This window comes from Oryctolagus cuniculus, chromosome 17 (assembly GCF_051225735.1).
Source record: "Oryctolagus cuniculus isolate XC-2025 breed Fujian yellow rabbit chromosome 17, ASM5122573v1, whole genome shotgun sequence".
NCBI lineage: Eukaryota > Metazoa > Chordata > Mammalia > Lagomorpha > Leporidae > Oryctolagus > Oryctolagus cuniculus.
This window is the reverse complement of record NC_142883.1, coordinates 5,441,435-5,462,515: the sequence shown is the minus strand read 5'-3', so window position 1 is coordinate 5,462,515 and position 21,081 is coordinate 5,441,435. Positions and strand designations below refer to the sequence as shown.

The 21,081-nt window shown below is 61.4% G+C and overlaps 2 protein-coding genes, 1 long non-coding RNA gene and 3 other non-coding genes across 9 annotated transcripts; 3 read left to right on the top strand and 3 right to left on the bottom strand.

The window, feature by feature from the left end:
• Positions 1-1,366: 1,366 nt before the first annotated feature.
• Positions 1,367-8,266, top strand: MRPL58 (mitochondrial ribosomal protein L58). Of its 3 annotated transcripts, none has more exons than XM_002722948.6 (6): positions 1,367-1,578; positions 4,921-4,957; positions 6,939-6,998; positions 7,429-7,511; positions 7,606-7,775; positions 7,990-8,266. In XM_002722948.6, exons 1-6 carry the CDS (start codon positions 1,390-1,392, stop codon positions 8,072-8,074), a joined length of 624 nt encoding a protein of 207 aa, XP_002722994.3. In that variant the 5' UTR covers positions 1,367-1,389; the 3' UTR covers positions 8,075-8,266. The 3 variants fall into 3 exon arrangements, with proteins under 3 accessions (XP_002722994.3, XP_089174104.1, XP_089174105.1); XM_089317978.1 differs by lacking the exon at positions 1,367-1,578 and adding an exon at positions 3,803-3,887; XM_089317979.1 differs by lacking the exons at positions 1,367-1,578; positions 4,921-4,957; positions 6,939-6,998 and adding an exon at positions 7,191-7,308.
• LOC138846019 (uncharacterized) lies at positions 6,505-6,959 on the bottom strand. The gene is made up of 2 exons (XR_011383368.2): positions 6,739-6,959; positions 6,505-6,650 (listed from the first exon to the last, which is right to left on the bottom strand). It is a non-coding gene; the product is annotated as an uncharacterized LOC138846019 (long non-coding RNA).
• A 2,785-nt stretch (positions 8,267-11,051) lies between the features above and the next one.
• TRNAR-CCU (transfer RNA arginine (anticodon CCU)) lies at positions 11,052-11,124 on the top strand. The gene has a single exon. It is a non-coding gene; the product is annotated as a tRNA-Arg (tRNA).
• A 285-nt stretch (positions 11,125-11,409) lies between these two features.
• Positions 11,410-11,482, bottom strand: TRNAR-CCU (transfer RNA arginine (anticodon CCU)). The gene has a single exon. It is a non-coding gene; the product is annotated as a tRNA-Arg (tRNA).
• A 475-nt stretch (positions 11,483-11,957) lies between these two features.
• TRNAR-CCU (transfer RNA arginine (anticodon CCU)) lies at positions 11,958-12,030 on the top strand. The gene has a single exon. It is a non-coding gene; the product is annotated as a tRNA-Arg (tRNA).
• A 2,906-nt stretch (positions 12,031-14,936) lies between these two features.
• ATP5PD (ATP synthase peripheral stalk subunit d) lies at positions 14,937-21,014 on the bottom strand. 2 transcript variants are annotated; one of them, XM_002722947.6, is made up of 6 exons: positions 20,487-21,014; positions 18,643-18,772; positions 18,306-18,402; positions 15,967-16,038; positions 15,232-15,294; positions 14,937-15,142 (listed from the first exon to the last, which is right to left on the bottom strand). In XM_002722947.6, exons 2-6 carry the CDS (start codon positions 18,762-18,764, stop codon positions 15,011-15,013), a joined length of 486 nt encoding a protein of 161 aa, XP_002722993.1. In that variant the 5' UTR covers positions 18,765-18,772; positions 20,487-21,014; the 3' UTR covers positions 14,937-15,010. The 2 variants fall into 2 exon arrangements, with proteins under 2 accessions (XP_002722993.1, XP_051694366.1); XM_051838406.3 differs by having other exon boundaries at positions 20,962-21,014.
• Positions 21,015-21,081: the final 67 nt, after the last annotated feature.

Sequence of the window (21,081 nt, the reverse complement as noted above, 5' to 3'; positions counted from 1 at the left end):
CCCCTCCTCTCCCAAAATCCAGGCCACCAGATGGCCCGAGCAGGCTGTGTTTATCTGGGGCCTTGGAAACCTGCGGCTTCCTTTTCCTGTCCTCTGGGTGAGCGCAGGCCTGGAGCTGCTTCCAACTTTATTTTCTCTAATCCCGCAGCCCTCGGGCTTTGCTGCCCAGAATGGCTTACTGCAGTCCCCATGGAGACGCCGCTGTTCCCGCTGAGGTCTGGGGACTTAAGTCAGACGGGGAGGCACCCAGGAGTCTCCTTCCAGCCCAGAGGACAATGTCAGTCCCACCCCCTCCCCAGTCAGGTCTTACAAAGCCAGCACCTGGGAACCCGCTAATTCCAAGATTTCACCATCTCACTGATGCCGGGATGGTCCAGGCGCGACCTGACGCCCAGCTGTCTCCATCAGCCCACATCCCCAGGACCCTGCTCGTCTGGCTTTTTCCTAAAAATAGAACTGGTCACTAAGGAGGGGCAGCCCCTCGGGTGAGGGAAGAGGTTCCTGCCGCTCTCCCAGCTCGGTTTTCCGCGGCAAAGCAACCGCACCCAGGCTGGGCTGTCTCCGGCGCCTCCGGCTCTGCTCTGGCCTCTTCTCGGCCGGAACGTCCCAGCTCCTGAGCCCACAGGCTCTGCCTGGCCTGCCGCTGTCCGGCCCCTCCTCACCTCTCCAGTCTCCCCCACCCACACAGCTGCTCCATAAAGCTGGGGCGGCGAGGGGGTCCCGCATGGTGGACCCTGGGGTCTGTCCCCCTCCCCTCCCGCCTGGCAGGCGTCATCCCCTCACCACGCGCTAGGGGGATTTGCTTTGGGGGAGCACACGGCCTGAAGCTCCCAAAGCTCAGCTGCACCAGAGCTTCGCTTCTCCCTCCCCCCAAAAAATCACTCCTACAGACGCCAATTTATGCCTATTTTAATGAAACGCCCCAAGCCTGCCATCTTCTAGCGCCTGGGATACAAGCCCGAAGCAGAGGCCTCCCTGGAGCTTCCACTGTGGCAATTGCATCAGAAGAATAAGAAACCAGGAGAAGCGGAGCAGGGTGCAGGGGTGGGCGCCGGGTGGGGGAGACAGGAGCCGGGCCCGTGGGCAGAGGGTCGCTGAGCTGCGTCTGGGCGTTGAGCGGTCCCAGCGGAGGGAACCGACTCCAAAAAGAAGAGATGTTTCTGGAGGGCTCAGGCTTGTTTTCACGTCGGTTCGCTGCCTGGCCAGCGGCCCCCTCAAGCCGACCAGGCCTCCCGCAGGCCGCTGCCTGGGTACCATCGCCGCGAGCCCAGATCGCCGCGTCCCGGCGCGGGGCCCTAGCAACAGGGCGGAACCAAAGTCGCGCGGGCACTGCGAGCTTGCGGACCGCGAGCGAAGAGCGCCTCCCGGAAGTGGCCCCGAGACCCGAACATGGCGGCCGCCCGGTGCCTTCGCTCGGGCCTGAGCCGAGCTGGAGCCTGGATGCTGTTCTCGCCGCCCGGGCGCTGCCCGCGCCGGGCTCTGCACAAGCAGGCGGACGGCACGGAGTTTAAGAGCGTCTACAGCCTCGAGAAGCTCTACCCCGAATCCCAGGGCAGGGACACCGCCTGGAGAATCCCGGTGAGCCGGAAGGACAGGGCGGAAGGGGCGTTTCCGGCCGCTGCTAGGTGACGACCGGAAGCGGGGCCATTGGCTGGGCGAAGGGGCTACGTGGAGGGGGCAGCCGCGCGTGGAACGTGGCGGTCGTCGTGGGAGAGGGCTGGGCGGTGGCGCCTGGCGTGGCTGGAGACGTGCGGGCGCCCGGGGAGGCCTCTGGACGGGCTGGTGGCCTTGGCGCGCTCGCGTCCTGGCCCTCCCAAGGTGGACAGCGCCGGCCAGAGGCTGCCCGGGCGTTGGCTACCTTTCGGAAGGTTGCGTTTTCCCGGCGCCCCTGAGACAACACGGGGATCCTGCAGGATGTGTGCACTGCGCTCTCTTGCGTGCAGGTGCAGTTGCGCCCAAATGGAGTAGGCCTTCCTTCTCCCATCGACTCATCCCATAAACCGACACCGACCGAGAGCGTGCCGGGCGCGCAGCCAGGGGCTGCGGTAGCCAGCAAAGCAAAACTTCTCGTGCAAGGAGTCAGGCCATAAGTCAAATAAATAGGGAACACGGAATGGGTGAGATGGTAGTTCGGAGAGAACAAGTCCCGCTAGACGTAGGGAGTGGGTTTGCAGCGTTAAGTAGGGCGGTCTAGGACAGCCCCTGGCATTGAGTGATGACCTGGAAGAAGCCAACCCAAGGCCTCCGGGAATGGGGAGAGGCCACAGTCTCAGCAGAGGGAACGCCCGTGTAGCAGGCTTGAGGCGGAGGGGGGTGAGTGGGGCAGGCCTGCTTGCAAGGCCGCCTGGCCTTTCCCACTGAAGGATGGGGACCTGTTGGAGGGACTGAGGCACAGAGCAGGATGGTGCGCCTTGGCTGGATAAGGGCCAGCCCTCGCACAGTGCCTTGCGGAGAGCGGGTGACGGGTGGCTGAGCAGTCAGACTGGACGCAGGAGAGAGGATGGGCAGGGTGGAGCAGGCGGAGTCCCAGGAAGTGGTCAGATCCGGGATACGTTCTGAAGGGGAGGCCTACAGGATTTGCTCATGGATTGGATACAAAAGTGAGAATAAGAGGAATTGAAGGCTGGGGCCTTGAGCAGTGGGAAGGAGTTTACCATGAACTGAGATGAGAAAGGGGCGCAACTCATCGTTCATTCAATAAAACCTTACCGCAAACCCACTGTGTCGGGCGTGCGCGCAGCAGGTGCAGCCATGAGCAGCCAGCCAGACTCCTGCTTCCTGGGAGGAGCCTCAGGGCGTGAGTGGAGGACTTGGGGCTCCTTCAGGTCCTCAGGGAGGGAGGAGCCCTGGGTGGGAGGCGCGCCCCGGCATCCCAGAGCAGGCCTGGAGCACCCGCTGCGTCCACAGGGCTGGGGTGGAGGAAGGAGGTTCAGCCAGCGGAGGTGAGAGAAGAGGTTCTTGTCTCTGCACAAGAAGGAGCTCAGACCTGAGACAGTGGTGGTAAGCAGGGTGGCAGAGAACGGCACCTGACAAACCAGGCAGGCGTCTCAAGGAAGGGCGGAGCACGCGGTCTGTATTCAGACCCCGGCTTGTGAAGGAATGGCGTCCAGGTCTTTCCGCCATTTCTCCTTCCCCTTCCCTCTTCTCCTGGACACAGGGCTTGCTGGGTCTGAGATAGGTAAAATACCTTTTTCTTTTTTTAAGATTTATTTATTTATTATTTGAAAGGCAGAGTTATAGAGAGGCAGAGAGAGAGGTATCTTCCATCCACTGGTTCACTTCCCAAATGGGCTCAATGGCTGGAGCTGCGCTGATCTGAAGCCAGGAGCCAGGAGCTTCTTCTGGGTCTCCCATGCGGGTGCAGGGGCCCAAGCACTTGGGCCATCTTCTACTGCTTTCCCAGACCACAGCGGAGAGCTGGATTGGAAGAGGAGCAGCCGGGCTTTTCAAACGTGAACTTTGCTGGCGCCGCGGCTCAATAGGCTAATCCTCCGCCTTGCGGCGCCGGCACACCGGGTTCTAGTCCCGGTCGGGGCGCCAGATTCTGTCCCGGTTGCCCCTCTTCCAGGCCAGCTCTCTGCTGTGGCCCGGGAGTGCAGTGGAGGATGGCCCAGTCCTTGGGCCCTGCACCCGCATGGGAGACCAGGAGAAGCACCTGGCTCCTGCCATCAGATCAGCGTGCCGGCCGCGGCAGCCATTGGAGGGTGAACCAAAGGCAAAAAGGAAGACCTCTCTCTCTCTCTCTCTCTCACTGTCCACTCTGCCTGTCCTAAAAAAAAAAAAAAAAAAAAAAAAAGAGGAGCAGCCTGGACTCAAACCGGCACCCAAATGGGATGCTGGCGCTGCAGGTGGCGGCTGTACCCACTATGCCACAGCGCCGGCCCTGGGTAAAATTCCTCTTAAGGATATTCTAGTGATATCAGATTGGGCAGCCCCTTGGTGCTAGGCAGAGAGGATTCTGGGGTGCTTTGGTTGGGGGAAGGCTGGGGCCACCTATGAAGTGACTGGGCTGCGGGTGCGGGCAGGGCTTTGTAGTAGAAGATACCAGGCCGCTCTGTGCCTTTCCACGGAAGCTGTTTCCCTTGCGCCCCTCTCAGGCGCAGGGGCTGGTGTCCTTCCTACCTAACGGTTCGAGTTTGAGCCGGTGCAGCTGGTGTTATGCCGGTGACGGTATTTTCTTCGGGGGACAGCAGAGGGAGGAGAGGAGGGATTTAGAGCGGCCGGGAGCTAGCAATGGAGAATGAGGAGGAGGCACGGAACAGCTGGGAGCCTGGCCCAGCAGGAAGGGGAGGGGGGCGGGGTGAGGATTCCGCCCCAGTTTCTGAAACACAGAAGGGTCCAGGCAGCCAGAGCCTTGCGGATGTGGAGCCCTTGGCCTGGAGGCCAGGCAAGCCTCCGTGGGGGTGGAGTTTGCTCTGCACACCCAGAGGTTGAAACTGAAGGGCCCTGCTATGGGAGGAGGTGTGGACAGGAGCCCTGTCCCTGTTGGAGGCAGGCCCACCCACCCCTGCCAGCCAAGCCCCCCACGGCCGCAGGGGCAGCAGGCGCCCACTGTGGGCTTCTCGCTCCAGCCCGGTAGACGGCGTTGCTTTCAGAGTCTCCCTGATGAGCGCTCACCGTGGCTTCCCCTCAGCCGCGGGTCAGCCCTCCAGTCCCCTCAGCTGCGGGTCAGCCTCCGGTGGCGCCCGGGGGCCAGGAAGGTTGGAGACATCAGTTCCTTCTTCCCAGAGGAGCGTTGCTGAGGTGGTCCCGGTGGGGGCGCCTCTCCTGCATCCTGATGGGCTGGCCTTGCTGGGTACCTGGAAGCAGCCCGGCGTCGCCTTCGTGTGAACACCTGACAGCGCCTCCTCTGTTGCCCGGGGCCAGCCAGGCTCGCCCAGCAGGTGAGGCTTCTGTGACGCTGTGTACGTTATGTTGCAGGAGGACGCAAAGCAGGCCGGCGGGGACATCCCTCTAGGTAAGCGATTTTGTTTCATTGACAATCAGCCGGGGAGGGTGTTGGGCACAGATGCCGCTCGCGATGCCCACGTCCCCTGTGAGAGTGCCAGGTTCGAGGCTCAGCTCAGCCCCTGCAAATGCAGACCCCGTGAGGCAGCGGGTGATGGCTTGGTCTCCCCTGTGGGACCTGGATTGCGTTCCGGGCTCCTGGCTTCGGCCTCACCCAGCCCCAGCTGTTGTGGGACTTAGGGCAGTGAGTGCGAGACGGCTCGCTCGCTGTTTCTTTCTCTGCCTTCCAAATAGGGAAAATGAAGATTTTTTTTTTTTAATTAAAATAAAAAAGCAGTCATTTCCCCTTCCACATCTCTGGAGCCCAGATAAAGAAACCGTCTCTGGCCGGGCAGAAGTGGAGTCCTAGTGGCATTCTTTGGCCTGGCGAACAAATGAGGGTGCAGCCACTCCTGGGGTGCTCTGCAGGGCGCCACACGCGGAGAGAGCGCTTGACGTGAACAGTCTAGACACAGCTGGGTGGGTGGTGAGGGAAACAAGGCGGGGCGGGGGCAGGTGAGCTCCGTTTGCCTTTCACAGCACAAACCTGGGTGACTCCCTCGTCCGCACGTCTGCGAGGGTGGACAGGAGACGCCATGACTGCCTCGGAGGGTGGAGAGGGGAGGCGGACGTGCTGGCTGGGGCAGGACTGGGGGGCTGCTCGTTAGCCTGACTGTACTTCCAAATGCTCACAACAGCTGGGGCTGGGCCAGGCCGAAACCAGGAGCCAGGATCTCCACCCAGGTCTCCCACATGGGTGCAGGGGCCCAAACACCTGGGCCGTCCTCTGCTGCTTTCCCAGGCACATTTGCGAAGAGCCGGACCGGAGGCAGGACAGCGGGGCTCCGTCTGGGGCGCCGATGTTGCACGCGGACCACAGCTCTGGCCGCCTATCGCATCACTTTAGAAATCAGCGCCTGCCCGGCGCCGGCAAGGCCCAGCAGCCGTGGCTGAGGGAGAAACCCTGAGCTCCTCCTTAGATTCAGAGTTTCTGGGTCCCCTAGAGCATGCCAGGCAGGGCAGTCAGGGGCGCCTGCTCCCTGTAGCTCACGGCTGCGCCCTGAGGGTGCGTGGAGGGGAGGAGGCAGAAACGCCTCGCATCTCAGCAGAACTGGCAGCCAGGAGGTGTCCTGTTCTGCCGGAGGCCTCAGCCGCTGCCGTCAGCCTGGCCCAAGCGGCCCGGCTGGCTCCAGGCACCACGTGGAGTGTTGCCCGTGCAGGGCCGTGTGCACTTGCTACGCCGTCAGAGGATGGGTTTACCTGGCTTTTTCCAGGGGAGGAAGCTGCTGCGCCACAGTGCTAAGAGGGTCCCCACCGCCTGGTGAGGCGGCTCTGCGCCGCCCCGGGGCCCGGCTCGCGGCACCTGAGCCCCCTGGGACTCACCCGCCCTCTGCGAGGTTTTCCACTCCTCCTCCCCGGCTTTCCTCACACACTGCAAGGTTGCTTTGCATCCGTTACAAGAACGGAAGGAAGAAAGCTCGTTTTGCAAGTGAAAAACAAATAAAACTGAGACCCAGAGAAGCTGTGGGGTGTCCCCAAGATCTTGGAGGGGCCGAGGCAGCAGGTTGGGGGGTGAAGTCGGCACCGGCCTTCCCGGCTCAGCGCTGACAGCCGACGCGGAGTCCTCGTGCACCACGTGCCCAGTCTGTGCGAAGGCCGCTTGCCTGAAAACAAACATGACCCGGGGCTCGACTGGGCGTCAGTGGACTGTGCCGGCCCGAGGCAGACGGCCAACTCCTACCCGTACCGTACCTGCTGTGCCATCTGTCCCGGGCAGCCGCTCGCCCGTGACTGCACCCTGGCTCCGACTGCTTCGCCTGCCGCAGCCACCAGCGTGCCCGTGCCGTTGGAAGGGGCGTGAGCGACGGGACAGCCAGGTCCACGGCGAGTGAGCAGTTGCGTGTTTGGCCACAGGACAGGCGGTTCTATGTGCGCGCCTGCTTGTTTTCCAGATCGCCTGACCATCTCGTACTGTCGGAGCAGCGGGCCCGGGGGCCAGCACGTCAACAAAGGTACCGGCGCCCCCGTTCTGTGGTCAAACCCAGCTCCCAGAGGGCTTGCGGAGCCCGAGCTTACGCCCCGGGAATAAAGGGGTTTCTCAGCGGAGGCTGAAATACTCCGGCTCATAATAATCCTCTTTCTTCCCTGGACTCGGGCTCTCAGCTGGGGGCGGGTAGGACCAGGACCGGCTTGTGAGGCAAAACAAAGAGAACCAGTGAGGGGTGGGGGAGGGGCGGCTCCCAGAGCCGGCTGCTTGCCTCTGTGGCCCCCACAAGCGAAGCCCTGGACCCTGAATGGCCAGACGTCCATTGTGGTCCAGAGGTGCCTCCGGGTCTTTGCGGGCTCTGTGCATGTCCGACCGGGACGTGGGCTGGGGTGGACGGGGTCGGGTGCGTGGCCCCCACTGTACCGGGACCCATGCCGCCCCCTTCGCACCCACAGTGAACTCCAAGGCTGAAGTGCGGTTCCATTTGGCCACTGCCGACTGGATCGCGGAGCCCGTGCGGGGGAAGATCGCCGTCACGGTAACCACCGCCCCCTCCCCGCACGCCCTCCACGGCTTTCCCGCCCCCACTCCCCCCCACTCCGTAGGATCCTGCTTTTTCCTCTCCTCTGCAGCATAAGAATAAGATCAACAGGTGCGGAGAGTTGATTGTCACCTCCGAGAGCAGCCGGTATCAGTTCCGGAACCTGGCGGATTGCCTGCGGAAAATCCGAGCGCTGATCGCCGAGGCCAGCCAGACGCCCGAGGAGCCGTCCAAGGAGGACGCTCAGCTCTGGAAAGCCAGGTGCCGGGAACGCCCCCTGCCCCTCTGCCGGCCGCTGATTCTTGGGGGAGGGGACCACCCAGGTCACAGGAGCAGTGCAGAGCAAGGCCTCCCAGCCCGCAGGAGGGGGGTGGGGGCTCCGGCCCGTGGCAGCACCCACGGGGCTTCCAGCCTGTCACCACGTCGCAGAGCACGGCTTGGGCCCTTGAGCCTAATTGTGATCCTGTTGTTTCAGGATAGAGAGCAGGAACCGGGAGAGGCTACGGCAGAAGAGAGCGCATTCTGCCCTCAAGGCCAGCAGGAGGGCAGACGTGGACTGAACCCCGGGCAGCCGGCCCGGGAGAGGAGACGTTTGTCCGCTTCTGCTGACCGTGCGAGCGACAGCGCTGGCGCCATCGCGAGAATGCTCGCTGGGACCGTGGGCACGGGCACGGTGCGGAGTTCAGCGTGGGCTGTCACTGGGTTGTCCAGCTTCGCGTGTCAGCTGCAGTGAAATAAACTTCCAACCAGCAGGCTGCCCCTCCGCCACCCCAGAACACTCCCTGCCCTTCCCTGCGCCGAGAGCCGCCTCACTGGCAGGGGAGGCAGGAGCGCGTCTGCCCTGGGAGGGGAGGGGGTGGTGAGCCTGGAGGGAGAGGCCCGGGGCAGGGGCAGAGAAACCCCGCTGGCTGGAGTGGGGAGGAGTCCAGTGGGGGTGGGGGGGCTGCTGCGCCGGCAGTGGGCGCCGGGCAGGAGGGCCGAGCCAGGACAGGGGAGAGCCCCCCGGCTGCGCAGCGGCAGCAGACTGGCGCACAGGGATTTCTTAGAATGTCCCGCGGCGTTTTGATCTCGTCCCCTCGACAAACACTGCTGCGCGGTGTCCTGCCCCGTGAGCCGTGCTAGGGCAGCGGCGTACGTGAGCGAGCGCCTTGGCCTTCGTGGGAGTCCTTTGTGACTTCTGCGGAGGGCGTGGAGGACAGGCCCCTGCCCTGAGGGCACTCAGCTGGCCGGAGCCGAGGCGCCCGCCCAGCACTGCGACCTCCTTTCGTTTACTCGGTCAGCAAACGTGCCGGGGGCCAAGCACTGGGCCAGAAACCAGCCGGCAGCAGAGCCTTGTCTTCCGGAGAACTGACACTTGCTCAGGCGACAGTAAAAGCCAAGAAGAAAGATGAACCCCGGTTCTAGCAACAAAACAGGCTCAGTGGGTTGTGGGAGGCACAGGAGTGATGGGCCTAGCCAGGGGGTCCCATGGAGGACAGGTGCTGGACCCCTGGAGAGGCTGTCGGGAGTATGGGTCTGCCCAGGACAGGGCAAGGAAAGCCGGCAGGGCAGTGGGCACAGGCCAGCCAGCTGTCCCCTCTGTGTAGTCAGCAACCCATGCTGGACACGGGGCAGCGGCCATCAGGGATGAGGAGAGAAGTGTCAGAGCCCGGGGGCCCTGAGAAATGGAACCCGAGCAGTGCCCCGGGCCGCCACTGAGGGGCGCAGGTGAGCAGGTGAGTGAGGCCAGGCAGAGCCTGGGGAACCCGCGTTGGTGTCCCTGTGGGTGACCCGGGGCACGGCGCTGGGCCCGGAGGCCCCCGAGGACGTTGGGTGCACGTGAAGCCACGCGGAAACGCTTTGAAGAAACACAGAGAGGCGAAGAGAAACCGAAGGGGGCGGGGGCAGAGAGCGGAGCCGGATCTTTAAAGAAAATGCTGAGTGCGGCGCAAGGCACAGGCGACCCCCAAAGAGGGCTGAGCGAAAGCGGCCGCCCCACGAGGCTGCAGTTCCTTCGTGACGCCAAAGCGAAGACAAGTTCGTAGTGGCGGGGGAAGTTTCCGCACCAGGAGCTGGGTCCTGCCGGGGTGGGGGGCGCTGTGTCCTGACCCAAGTGGCCGTGCACCTGCTGGCACCTGAGGCCTGTCGGCACTTCGCCTGCCTGCTCACTCAGCAGACTAACGCACGCACTGGAAGGACTGCGGAAAATGCTTCCTTCCAGCTGACCGTACGCGTTCGGGACAGAGAAGCAATGTCTCCAAGGCCCTGTGGCCGGCATCACTGGGGGGACAGGTGAGGTCTCCATGCCCGCACAGGCTGGAGCACGGACGTGCACTCATTGAAACGATGGGTTTTTAACCTGTTTTACATGGGGGGGGGGGGGGGGGCCTCATGGCACAGCCGGTTAGAACTTCCGCATGCAACACCAGCGCCCCACGCGAGCCTCCACTGGAGTCCCCACTGCTCCGCTTCTGCTACGCTCCCTGCTAACGCACCTGGGAGAGCGGTGGCAGGGGCCGAGTGCTTGGACCCGTCATCCACATGGGAGACCCGGATGGGGAGATCCAGGCTCCTGGCTTCGGCATGGCCCAGAGTGAAAGAGCAGGTGGAAGATTCTCTCCCTCTCTCCCTCTCCTCGTTTCAATTTGTTTGAAAGGCAGAGTTACAAACAGGGAGAGAGGGAGGAGAGGTTTTCCATCCACTGGTTCACTTCCCACGACCAAGGCCGGGCCAGGCCAAAGCCAGGAGCCAGGCGCTCCGGGTCTCCCACGCGGGTGCAGGGGCCTAGGGACCTGGGCCATCTTCCGCTGCTTTCCCAGGCCACAGCAGGGAGCGGGATCGGAAGCGGAGCAGCCGGGACTCGAATCAATTTTTAAAAATCTTAGTTTTCTTCCAGGTCGATTTATTACAATTCATCACCGCAGCGTTTAACATCATAAACGTCTTCCTGTGTTCTGACCACGTCAAAGGCGAGACGCGTTAGGGTGAATTTCCACGCGGCTGCTGCCTTTCCTATGTATGGTTGTAGCATTAGACACGTGACCTTCTGTCCTTTCTGCCTGGACACCGGACGGGGAGGCTTTCCTGTGCAGACGGACCGGGCGCGGAGGGGACGGACCACGGAGTCCGCAGTCGGGCGGGGCTCCGGGTGGGTGGGCGTGGGGGGGCCCCGCGGGTGCGGAGGGGCCGGGAAGCTCTTCTCTAAGGGGAGGTGGGTGGGTGGGGTCTCTCTCGGACTCGGGGACGAGGACCAAGAAGCGGACCGGAGCGCTCGTCGTGGCTCGGTCCGGCTCCACCACCGCTGCTTGTCTGTTCTCGTACATTCTATCCTGAAACCGTGGGTCTCCGATCAGCTCTGGGAAAGCCCTCCGTCTCCGCGGGGTACCGGCAACCCCCGCGTGGGGCGCCCGGGCTCCACGGTGCGTGTCCGTGCAGTGCGCTCGCCTCCCGCGTGGGACCCCACGCGCCCGCCCCCGGCCGCGCGCTCCTCCGGAGCCGGCTTAGCAGGTGCGCGGACGGCCTATTAGGGCAGAGCAGGCACGCAGCCACGTGCCGCGGGCCCCAGTGGCCTAATGGATAAGGCACTGGCCTCCTAAGCCAGGGATTGTGGGTTCGAGTCCCACCTGGGGTAGGGTCTCCGTTTTTTTGAATTCCCCTTATCCAGGGATTCTAGAAATGACTCAGGCTTCCGGTTCGACTCGCTTGCACGGGAGTCACCGGGTCTCTGCCCCCGGCGCCAGCTTTCATTCGAGTAAATTTCCAGTAGGGTTCTCGGATCGAGAATGGGAGGGAGGGATAAGGGGCAGGTGCGGCCAGAACCGCACGACTCCGGGCGCGTGGCGGCTCCGCAGCCAGAGGGGGTGACCACTGAGGCCGCGCCCCCTGGCAAGAAAATTTGGCACCGGGGCGCGCTCGCCACCCCAGGTGGGACTCGAACCCACAATCCCTGGCTTAGGAGGCCAGTGCCTTATCCATTAGGCCACTGGGGCGCGACAAAAAAACTGCCGCGCGCAGGCTGTGATGGCGTGGCCGGAGCCCGTGCCGCCGGGACGGCCGCGCGGCCACCGGGTCCGCGGCAGGAGCGGACTCCGGGGCCGGTCAGCTCGCTCCCCAGAAGCTAAGCCGACGGCGGAGGAGGGCCTCGAACCTGCGGATTCCCACCCGCAGTCGGACGCCTCATCCGTGAGGCCACGCGGTGGCGGCGCGCAGCGGCCCGCAGGGAGTGGCCCGGCGCCGCGGGGCAGCGGGCAAGCCCACGCCTGTGCATGGTCCTTCGTGGAGAGCGCGTGGGTCCCCCGTGGTCGGTCGGTACGTTCCGGTTCTCGTCCGCCAGCCGGCGCCGGAGCCCTGCCTCAGACACAGAGCCCGGACGGCGGGCTCCCCGGAGGCGTCCTGGGTGACGTCATCACGCAGCCCGCGGCGTCACAGCTTAAGAGGCATGTAATCAGGCGCCGGTTGCGTGAAGCCCCAGTGGCCTAATGGATAAGGCACTGGCCTCCTAAGCCAGGGATTGTGGGTTCGAGTCCCATCTGGGGTGGAGAGGTCTCTGAGCCGAGTTTATTTAGCATTTTTGTATTTGTTTATGAAACCAGCGCAGTCTTCCATCTCAAATAGCGTTTAGCTACGTTTCCTCGCATTTTTCAGTCACGGTTAATGTTCTTTTTCTTCTGGACGGAGCCTGGCCCCATTGGGCAGTCTTGTTGGGACTGTGGCCTGCAGACGCGCGCCCCGTGGACGAGCGGACGCCACGCGAGCGCTGTGCGTGGGTGCGTCGCAGCAAGGCTCGGGCGAGTGCGGCGGGGCTCTGTCCACGCAGCCCAGGCGCCCGTGATGGGAGAGACAGCCAGGATCCGCGCGGGCCGGGGGCTCCCTGGAGGCCGGCGGGGGCGCGAGGGCACCAGCACCCCCCGCATCGCCCCTGCGGCCGAGGCTGCCCGCTGCCCACGCGCGGCCGGCCGCCAGGGGCCATGGGGGAGCCCTGGCGTTGCCTTTTAACACTCGCCGTGGACTCAGCCCCGCGAGGATGCGTGGCCGGTTACCGGCTGTCCCTCTCCGGACACGCGCGTTTGTGCACGCGGCCGCGTCCTCGCTCGGTACAACGTTTTATTTCGCGAATGTCCTACTCGGGCCGGGGGTGGTGTTTTAACTCCTGGGCGCTGCAGCCTGAGCGCTCAGAGCAGCGCGCATTTCACCCGATTGTCTTAAACTCCATTTTCCTTGCATTTGAAAGGCAGAGAGAGGCCTTCCATCCACCAGCTCACTCCCAAATCCCCACAGCAGTCAGGGCTGGCCAGGCCAGCGCCAGGAGCCCAGCAGTCCCTCCAGGTCCCCCTCGCAGGTGGCCGGGCCGGATGCAGGCACCCGAGGCGGCACCCTGATCGCTGTGCAAATGTCCACCCAAGTCGTGTTTTCCTAAGGTTTTATTTTCTTTTCACGCTAACTGGGCTATTTGATAAAGAACTCTCCCTTGTGAATTTGGAATATTTATCCTGAAACACAGTAAAGAAAGATAGCGTAGGGGCCAGCCTTGTGGTGACGGGTCAGCTGCCACCTGCCACGCCGGGCATCCCACGCACACTCCAGCTCGAGTCTGGCAGCTCCCTACTAGTGCCCTGGGAAGGCAGCAGCAAGTGGCCCAAGGACTCAGGCCCCTGCCCCTATGTGGGAGGACTGCATGGAGTCCCTGGTCCTGGCCCAGCCCCAGCCCCAGCCCCAGCCATTGTGGCCACGTGGGGAAGGAAACAGTGGATGGAAGATTCTCTCCCCCTCTAACTCTGCCTTTCAAATAAACAATAAATCTTTGAAAGAATTTTAAGAAAACGTTTATTTATTTGAAAGGCAATGGGTGGAGGTGGGCTGACGCGGAGCCAGGAGCCAGGAGCCTCTTCTCGGTCTCCCACGTAGGTGCAGGGCCCAAGCACTTGGGACATCCTCTGCTGCTTTGCCAGGCCATAGCAGAGAGCTGGATGGGAAGTGGAGCAGCCGGGTCTTGAACCAGCACCCAGGTGGGATGCTGACACTGCAGAGGCTTCACCTTCTACGCCAGGGTGCCAGCCCGTAGGGTGTTTTGAGTTTTGAGCAACAAGTTGTACCCTTGACACATCCACCTATCTGAGGATGGGCAGCTTGTATTCGGATGCCGGGTTCACCCAGTTTGAAAGTTGTCTCATCTCTGTTTGCTTCTCTATGCTATTTTTGTTTTCAATTATCCTATCCTGTAACTTTTGCCATACGGTAATGATCTTTTTTCTCCCTAATGACTTGCAGAGCAGAATTCTGCAAAGTGACCGCTTTTCTCTTTAGCATAAACTGCACGCGCGGTGCTCAAATGTCCAACCACCCCCAAGGGTGTGGAAGCGTCCCCGGCCGCCAGCGCTGAGGGCGTCTTCTCGACTGGGGTTCACTGGGGCGCCCCACAGGAGCTTCCGGAGGCCCGGCCGCTGCTGGGGGTGCCTCCCTCGAATGGCCTTCTGCAAGCAAACAGGTGGATCTCTCTCCAGTTCTCCCCACCTTCACTCCTGTTGGGAGTCCCGTCAGGCAGCGGGACGGCTGGGTGCCGGCTCAGTGACTCGGCGGCCGGGGGTGGCCGGGAGGAGGGCTCTGACTTCTGCTCTGCTAGTAAAGGCCTCAGGAATACCCGGCGAACACCTCCAGCCGCTCTCACTGCCGCGACCAAAGGGACTCCAGGCGGCAGAGACCCCGAGCCTCTGTTACCTTCCACCGCCAACCCCGCCCTCGCTGCACACCTGGAGTGCCGGTGCCAGGCTCCCCTCGGCTTCCTCTTCAAGAGGTGTCAGCTGTCACCGTGCTGCCCGGGGCCTCTGCAGGGCACCAGGCGTCACCGTGCTGCCCGGGGCCTCTGCAGGGCACCAGCTCTCCAGCTTTTCGCTCGTGCACGCTGCCCTCCTCTGGGTGGGCTTTCCTGAGACCCCAGGCCTTATCAAGTCGGGGGGCTTCTCTTCCATCACTCTCACGTCTGGGAACCAGCCGTGAGTGGTGGCCCACCGCGGTCCCTTCAAGGGCAGCTCTCCCCCACCTCGCCTCCAACACCCGCACTTCCCGACATGGCTCAGGGTTGCCGCTAACGGCAGTGATGGGTTAGTGGGAACTGAAAGATGGACTGACGGTGGTACGCCTTTTCCACACTCCTCCTGCTCCACCCGCAATGTGGACCGGCTGTCTGCGACCACCACTGGGCAGGCGGAAAGCAGCACTGCCCAAGAACCAGTGGGTTTAAGCACAGGGGAGGCCCAAGGAGAGCTGCAGAGGCCCGTCTGCCGCAGCCCAGTGCAGCACTGCGCGAGGTCAGCCCAGAGCAGCCCGGCCCCTGCACGGCCTGATCGCGGACGCAGCTCCAGCCTTACCCCCATTCTCACAAAGTGCCCACTGCTGGCGGCAACACCTTGGGCATGAGGTGTGAGCCCCTCAACCAGAGAGACGAGATGCGCAGAACTGTGTAGGTTTTATTTTAACGTCCAGGGTTTGGAACATGAGGGCCAGGGCTGCCCCGCGCGGTTCTACAGGTTCTCGATGGGCTGGTGAGGCCAGTAGGGATACTTCTTCTTGTCCAGTTTGGTTTCTGGGAAGGCTTCATTCAGGTCCTCAATGGTCATCTGGTCAAAGGGAATTATGTTCCTCATCTTCTCCAGCTGCACAGGGAAAGAGGGCCAGAGACCGCTCACCATCTGCCGCCAGGTCAGACACCAGATGCCACAGGCACAGCCGTGGTCCCTCTTACCTGTTTCTCATATGCCTCAATCCTGGCCTTGGAGAGAGACACGAACTCAGCACAGCTTTTGACCTTCAAGAGGACAGAGAAATTCTGTGAAACAGCCTGACCCCGGCTCCCGAGGCCCAGAGTCCAGCGCCGGCGGCTCTTACCCTCCTGCTGCTCTGACCACAGCTTTCCCTAACACCCACAAGGCATCCCGTGCAGGGACACCTGCTTCCACGGCAGGGCCAGGCTTCTCCAGCGAGGTCCTAGTCCGGGCAACCTATGAAACGCCCGTGTCACGGGTCCCGGTCTCCGGCCGCCCAGCCACACTCTCCCTGGTCCAGCCATCTGGTGCTTCGGAGCTAAGTTAGCACCTGACCACGACTGAATGTTTCTACCCGATTCCAACTCTCTCTTCTAGCAGCTCTGCTGAGGTACGGTGGCCACACCCTAGGAAGCACGTATTCAAGGCGAGCCACTCGACACACTGCAAGTGTTCACCGCACACTCAAAACAGGGAGCACCCACCGCCCCTCCCGAGGCAGCCGTGAGCTTTCTCTGGGGCTTTACAGAGGTGGACTCATGGGCCTGTACTTGATTTTCTTGCCCACTTCTTTCGCTCCGCGTATTCTGACATCCACCTGTCCCTTTTTATGGCTGTGGTGTCGCCATCTTCAATGTCATTACTTCCACCTGACCCCAGCCACGAAGCCGCACAGAGCGATCAGAATCCGGGTCAACCAGGCGGCCGCTACTTACATCTTCTTTTTCCTCAGCATCCACCAGGGCCGTGTACTTGTCCTCGGGCACAGGGACCTTCAGCGCGTTGAACTGCAAACACAGGGAGCGCGCGCTGTCACCACATACGCAGAACGACGAAAGGGCTCAGCGCTGCTGCACCCCCGAGATCAGTCTCCGCCCCACGAGGAAGCCAGGCTGCACCCCGACAGTCGTGGTGGGAGGACGTGAACGGAGCACGCTGGGGCCCTGGGCGACTCGTGATGAGAGGGTCCGGAGCCCATCTGAACTGGACAGGGGCCTGGCGGTCAGGAAGCCTCCTAGCACCCTGCACTTTTTAAAAACTTTTTTTTTTTTTTTTTTGAAAAGCAGAGAGACAGACACAGACAGAGAGGTCTGTGAACACTGATTCGATCCTCCAGTGCTTGCTTCAGCTAAGGCTGGGTCAGGCCAAAGCAGGAACTCAATCTGGTCTCCCACACGGGTGGCGGGGACCCCGGTACTGAAGCGTCAGCTGCCTCCCAGGCTGTGCACCAGCAGGAAGCTGAGACTGGAAGTGGAGTTGGGACTCAAACCCAGGCCTCCAGTGGGGAACACAGGCTTCTCAGCCACTGTGCCAAGTGCCCACCCCAGCAACCTTTTATTCTTTTTTAAAGATTTATTTGAAAGGCAGAGTTGGGGGCCAGCGCCGTGGCTCACTTGGTTAATCCTCTGCCTGCAGCGCCGGCATCCCATATGGGCACCGGGTTCTGTCCCAGTTGCCCCTCTTCCAGGCCAGCTCTCTGCTGTGGCCCGGGAGTGCAGTGGAGGATGGCCCAAGTGCTTGGGCCCTGCACCTGCATGGGAGACCAGGAGAAGCACCTGGCTCCTGGCTTCAGATGGGTGCAGTGTGCTGGCTGTAGCGGCCATTTGGGGGGTGAACCAACGGAAGGAAGATCTTTCTCTCTGTCTCTCTCTCTCACTAATTCTACCTGTCAAATAAAGAAAAAGAAAGAAAGAAAGGAAGGAAGGAAGGAAGGAAGGCAGGCAGGCAGGAAGGCAGAGGGAGAGGGGGAGAGGGGGAGAGGGGGAGAGGGGGAGACGGGGAGAGAGAGGGAGGGAGGGAGGGAGGGAGGGAGGTGTTTTCCATTGGCTGGTTCACCACCCAAATGGCCACAATGGCTGAGGCTGCGCCGATCTGCAGCCAGGAGCCAGGAGCTTCTTCCAGGTCTCCCACGTGGGTGCAGGGGCCCAAGCACTTGGGTCATCTTCTACTGCTTTCCCAGGCCACAGCAGAGAGCTGGATCAGAAGTGGAGCAGCTGGGACTCAAACCCTGCCCAAATGGGATGCTGACCACGCCCTTTTGCATTCTAATGAAAATCTGATTTCTCATTTACATGCAACTTCACAGGACTGACTGCAGAGAGATGGTCGCCTTGGCAGACTGCTCTCTGTACAGCCCCAGCACTTAGGGCCGTGCCTGGCACAGAAAAGGCCCTCCACACACTTCTTCATTGGTACTGGGACTAAAGATGGGTAACAGGGACAGCCGTTGGGGCTGTGCTAGGAATGCGTGTGTTCCACCCTGGAGCGCCAACCCAAGTCCCAGCCCCTCCACTCCTGATCCAGCTTCCTTCTAAGGCACTTGGGAGGCAGCAGATGAGGGCGCACGAACTTGGGTCCCTGCCAACCACTTGGGGGACCTGCACGGACTTCCCGGCTTCTCTGGCTTCGGCCTGGCCAAGCCCAGCTGCTGGCGGGATTTGGGCACCAAACCAGTAGCCTAGAGCTCTTTCTCTGTCTCTCTTTTTTTAAAAAAGTCCAAGTACCTGGGGCCTGTGCTGCGGCGTAGCAGGTAAAGCCATCACCTGCAGTGCCGGCATCCCATATCGGCGCCAGTTCGGGCCCTGGCTGCTCCACTTCCCATCCAGCTCCTTTTGCTATGACTGGGAAAGCAGTGGAAGATGGCTCAAGTGCTCAGGCCCCTGCCCCCATGTGGGAGACCCGGAAGAAGCTCCTGGCTTCAGACTGGTGCAGCTCCAACCGTTGCAGACAACTGGGGAGTGAACCAGCGGATGGAAGACCTCTCTGTCTCTCTGTGTAACTCTTTCAAATAAATAAATAAATCTTAAAAATAAAAAATAAATAAAAAGCCCAAGTACCAAATGATCAATTACGGCTGTAAGGGACAGTGAAAAAACAGAAACAACCCGACGTCGCCCGCGCCAAGGCTGTGCCGGGCCTTCCCACCCACCGCAGGCCCAGTACGTTTCTAAGCACTGAGCCCCACCACCACCCTCCCCGCCTGTCATCTCCCACCTCCTGCTCCCCACCCACAAACCACTTCTCCAGATCAGTGCTCTGGTTGTCTGCAGCTCACCTTCTTCTCAAAGTCATCCACCAAGCCGGCCTTGGCCACGTTGGCCTTGTAGTAGGCCCAGTCGATAGCTGGGGGGTTCTCGGGGAGAGTGGCCAACCTGTTCACAGCGGAAAGCCAAAGTTACGACTGTTCCCCGAGCAGCAGAAAACCCACAGGGCGAGACCCTGTTCCTGACGGCGCCAGCCTCAGCAGGGTCATCGCGCAAATGCAAAAGCGCTGTTTTTATTTGGGAAACGCACGGGTTTCTTCTTTGTCGGGAAGGTATCAGAATTTCAGGGTCATCCCAAAACACCGAGCTGTGGCCAAGTACAGGGCTCCCTCTTAGAAACGTACTGACCTGGAGCTGAGGGTCTCGTTCCAGGACTTCAGGGAGTTGGCAATGGCTTTCTGGTTTCGGGGTATGATCTCCCCAAAAGCTACCCAGTCGATGGCTTTTAGAGCAAGTTTGCGCCCCGCCATCGTGGATCCTGAAAAATAAAATGGTCTGATCACAACAGCCTCTCGGAGAGAACCCTTGCAGGGAGGGCACCCCAGGGACAGGAGAGAATCCGGGGAGGGAGGGCACCGCAGCGACGTGCAAGTCCTCAAAGGAACAGGTCCACATCCCATGAGTGCTGGGCGGGCATTAATCAGAGAGAGATCAGCTCCCCAAAGCCAGGGGGTCCGACTCGGCACACGCATACACGTTCTCTCCCGTGCGCCTGTCCCTTCCCCAGCCCCAACTCCCACTTCTGCCTAAAAGCCCGGCTCTCTACTTCTTGCCTCCAGGCATCTGGAAGTACTGCTACCATAGAAGTTCACACACTGCGTAACAGTTGAAGAGCTGGGGCCAGCACTGCGGCCTGGTAGGCTAAGCCTCTGTTTGCAGCACCGGCATCCCATATGGGCACCGGGTCAAGTCTCGGCTGCTCCACTTCCGATCCAGCTCCCTGCCAATGCACCTGGGAAAGCGGTGGAAGACGGCCCATGCATCCATGTGGGAGAACCGGAAGAAGCTCCAGGCTCCTGGTTTAGGCCTGGCCCAGCCTCAGCCATTGCATCATTGAGGAGTAAACCAAAGGATGGAAGATCTTTCTGTCTCCCCCCTCTCTCTGGAATTCTACTTTTAATTAGATAAATAATTTTTTTTTTTTTTTTTTTGGACAGGCAAAGTTAGACAGTGAGAGAGACAGCGAAAAAGGTCTTCTTTCCATTGGTTAGGATAGGAATTGGATAGGAAGTAGAGCAGCCGGGACTAGAACTGGTGCCCATATGGGATGCCGGAGCCGCAGGCTGGGGCTTTAACCAGCTGCACCACAGCACTGGCCACTAGATAAATAATTTTTTTTAAAAGAGTCTAGGGGCCGGCCCTGTGACACAGTTGGTTGATCCTCCACCTGCAGTGCCAGCATCCCTTAGGGGCACCAGTTCGAGTCCCGGCTGCTCTACTTCCTATCCAGCTCTCTGCTATGTCCTGGGAAAGCAGTAGAAGGTGGCCCAAGTCCACGGGCCCCTGAACCGGTGTGGGAGACGGGAGGAAGCTCCTGGCTCCTGGCTTCGGATCGGTGCAGCTCCAGCCATTGTGCCCATCTGGGGAGTGAACCAACGGACGGAAGACCTTTCTCTCTGTCTCTCCCTCTCACTGTCTGTAACTCTGCCTCTCAAATAGATAAATAAAAAAAAATTTTTAAGCGTTTAATCTACTTCCACTCAGATCGTGTTTAATGATTCTCCAGTGCACAGAACCTGACACGTACGTTTCCACAAGGACTAAACAGCCGACTGTGGGCTGGAACTCCCCGACCTGTGAGCCGGGGACAATCAGCCCTGCTCACTTCAGGCTCTCAGAGGCATCGAGCGAAATCGCGCCGGTCAGCTGGCTCTGCAGTCTTACACAAACCTACGGGGCTCTCCACCCACCCCTCTCCTCCCCCCAGTACACCTGCAGCACCGGCGGTGCTACGCACTCGCAGTATGTATGCGAAAGCGGGAGAAAATGCTAAGTGAGTAACCTTTAAAATAAATAAATACACACACACACACACGGAGTCAAACAAGACCAGGGTCCGATCGAAGACTGAAAGGTCAAAAAGCACTTTACAATCTATAGAGCGGATCACAAAGGGGGGGGGGTCTTCCTGGAGGTCTTAAATAAAAAGCTGTCAAACACCCGCCACCTCCGGCCTTTCCTACTTAACCCACCCGGAGCGGAAAGGAGGGATGACGGCCGCAGGGGGCTGACTTCTGAAGCCGCCAGACAACCAAGTACGCTCAGAGGCGCCCGGCGCGCCGGCGGAAAGCAGGAGCCACCGCTACGAGGCTGCCGTCCTCTCGTTCGACGCTTAGGCCCCAGCGCCTAGGACAGGTGCTCAGGGACACGCCCCATCGCGGAACGCCCCTCCAGGTAACACGGTGCCCGCGGGACAGCTCCCCGACTCCGAAGCCGGACGTCCGCGGCCGCCGCGCTGGACGCCGACAAGGAGACAGTCCGCCTCCGCGACCTCGCGCGAGGGAAAGGTGAAGAGGGAGCGCGCAGCCAAGATCGGCAGCCACACCCGGGGCTCTGCAAGCGGGCTCAGCCGAGGGCACGGCGTTCTCGGCTGGAGGCGCTGCTTGGACGCGACCAAGCAGAGGAACGCGCCCGAACGCCAGCCCTGCGCGCCCGAACCCCACTCACCTTCACCGACCCCGGCGACTCCCAGTCCGCGCAGCAAGAAACGGAAGTGGGACACCGGAAGGCCTCCCCTCAGCCAATAGCGAAGCCACAGGGGCGGGCCTTGATTCGCGTGTCAGCCAG

What these genes read in the sequence shown, in the direction of transcription:
- MRPL58 (XM_002722948.6), top strand. Translation starts at nt 1,390, where the DNA reads ATGGCGGCCGCCCGGTGCCTTCGCTCGGGCCTGAGCCGAGCTGGAGCC. An exon ending in GGGCCAGCACGTCAACAAAG is followed by an intron (nt 6,999 to 7,428) that starts GTACCGGCGCCC and finishes TCGCACCCACAG; the next exon opens with TGAACTCCAAGGCTGAAGTG. An exon ending in GCTCAGCTCTGGAAAGCCAG is followed by an intron (nt 7,776 to 7,989) that starts GTGCCGGGAACG and finishes CTGTTGTTTCAG; the next exon opens with GATAGAGAGCAGGAACCGGG.
- ATP5PD (XM_002722947.6), bottom strand. Translation starts at nt 18,764, where the DNA reads ATGGCGGGGCGCAAACTTGCTCTAAAAGCCATCGACTGGGTAGCTTTT. An exon ending in TGGATGACTTTGAGAAGAAG is followed by an intron (nt 16,039 to 18,305) that starts GTGAGCTGCAGA and finishes CTGTGTTTGCAG; the next exon opens with TTCAACGCGCTGAAGGTCCC. An exon ending in TTGAGGCATATGAGAAACAG is followed by an intron (nt 15,143 to 15,231) that starts GTAAGAGGGACC and finishes TTCCCTGTGCAG; the next exon opens with CTGGAGAAGATGAGGAACAT.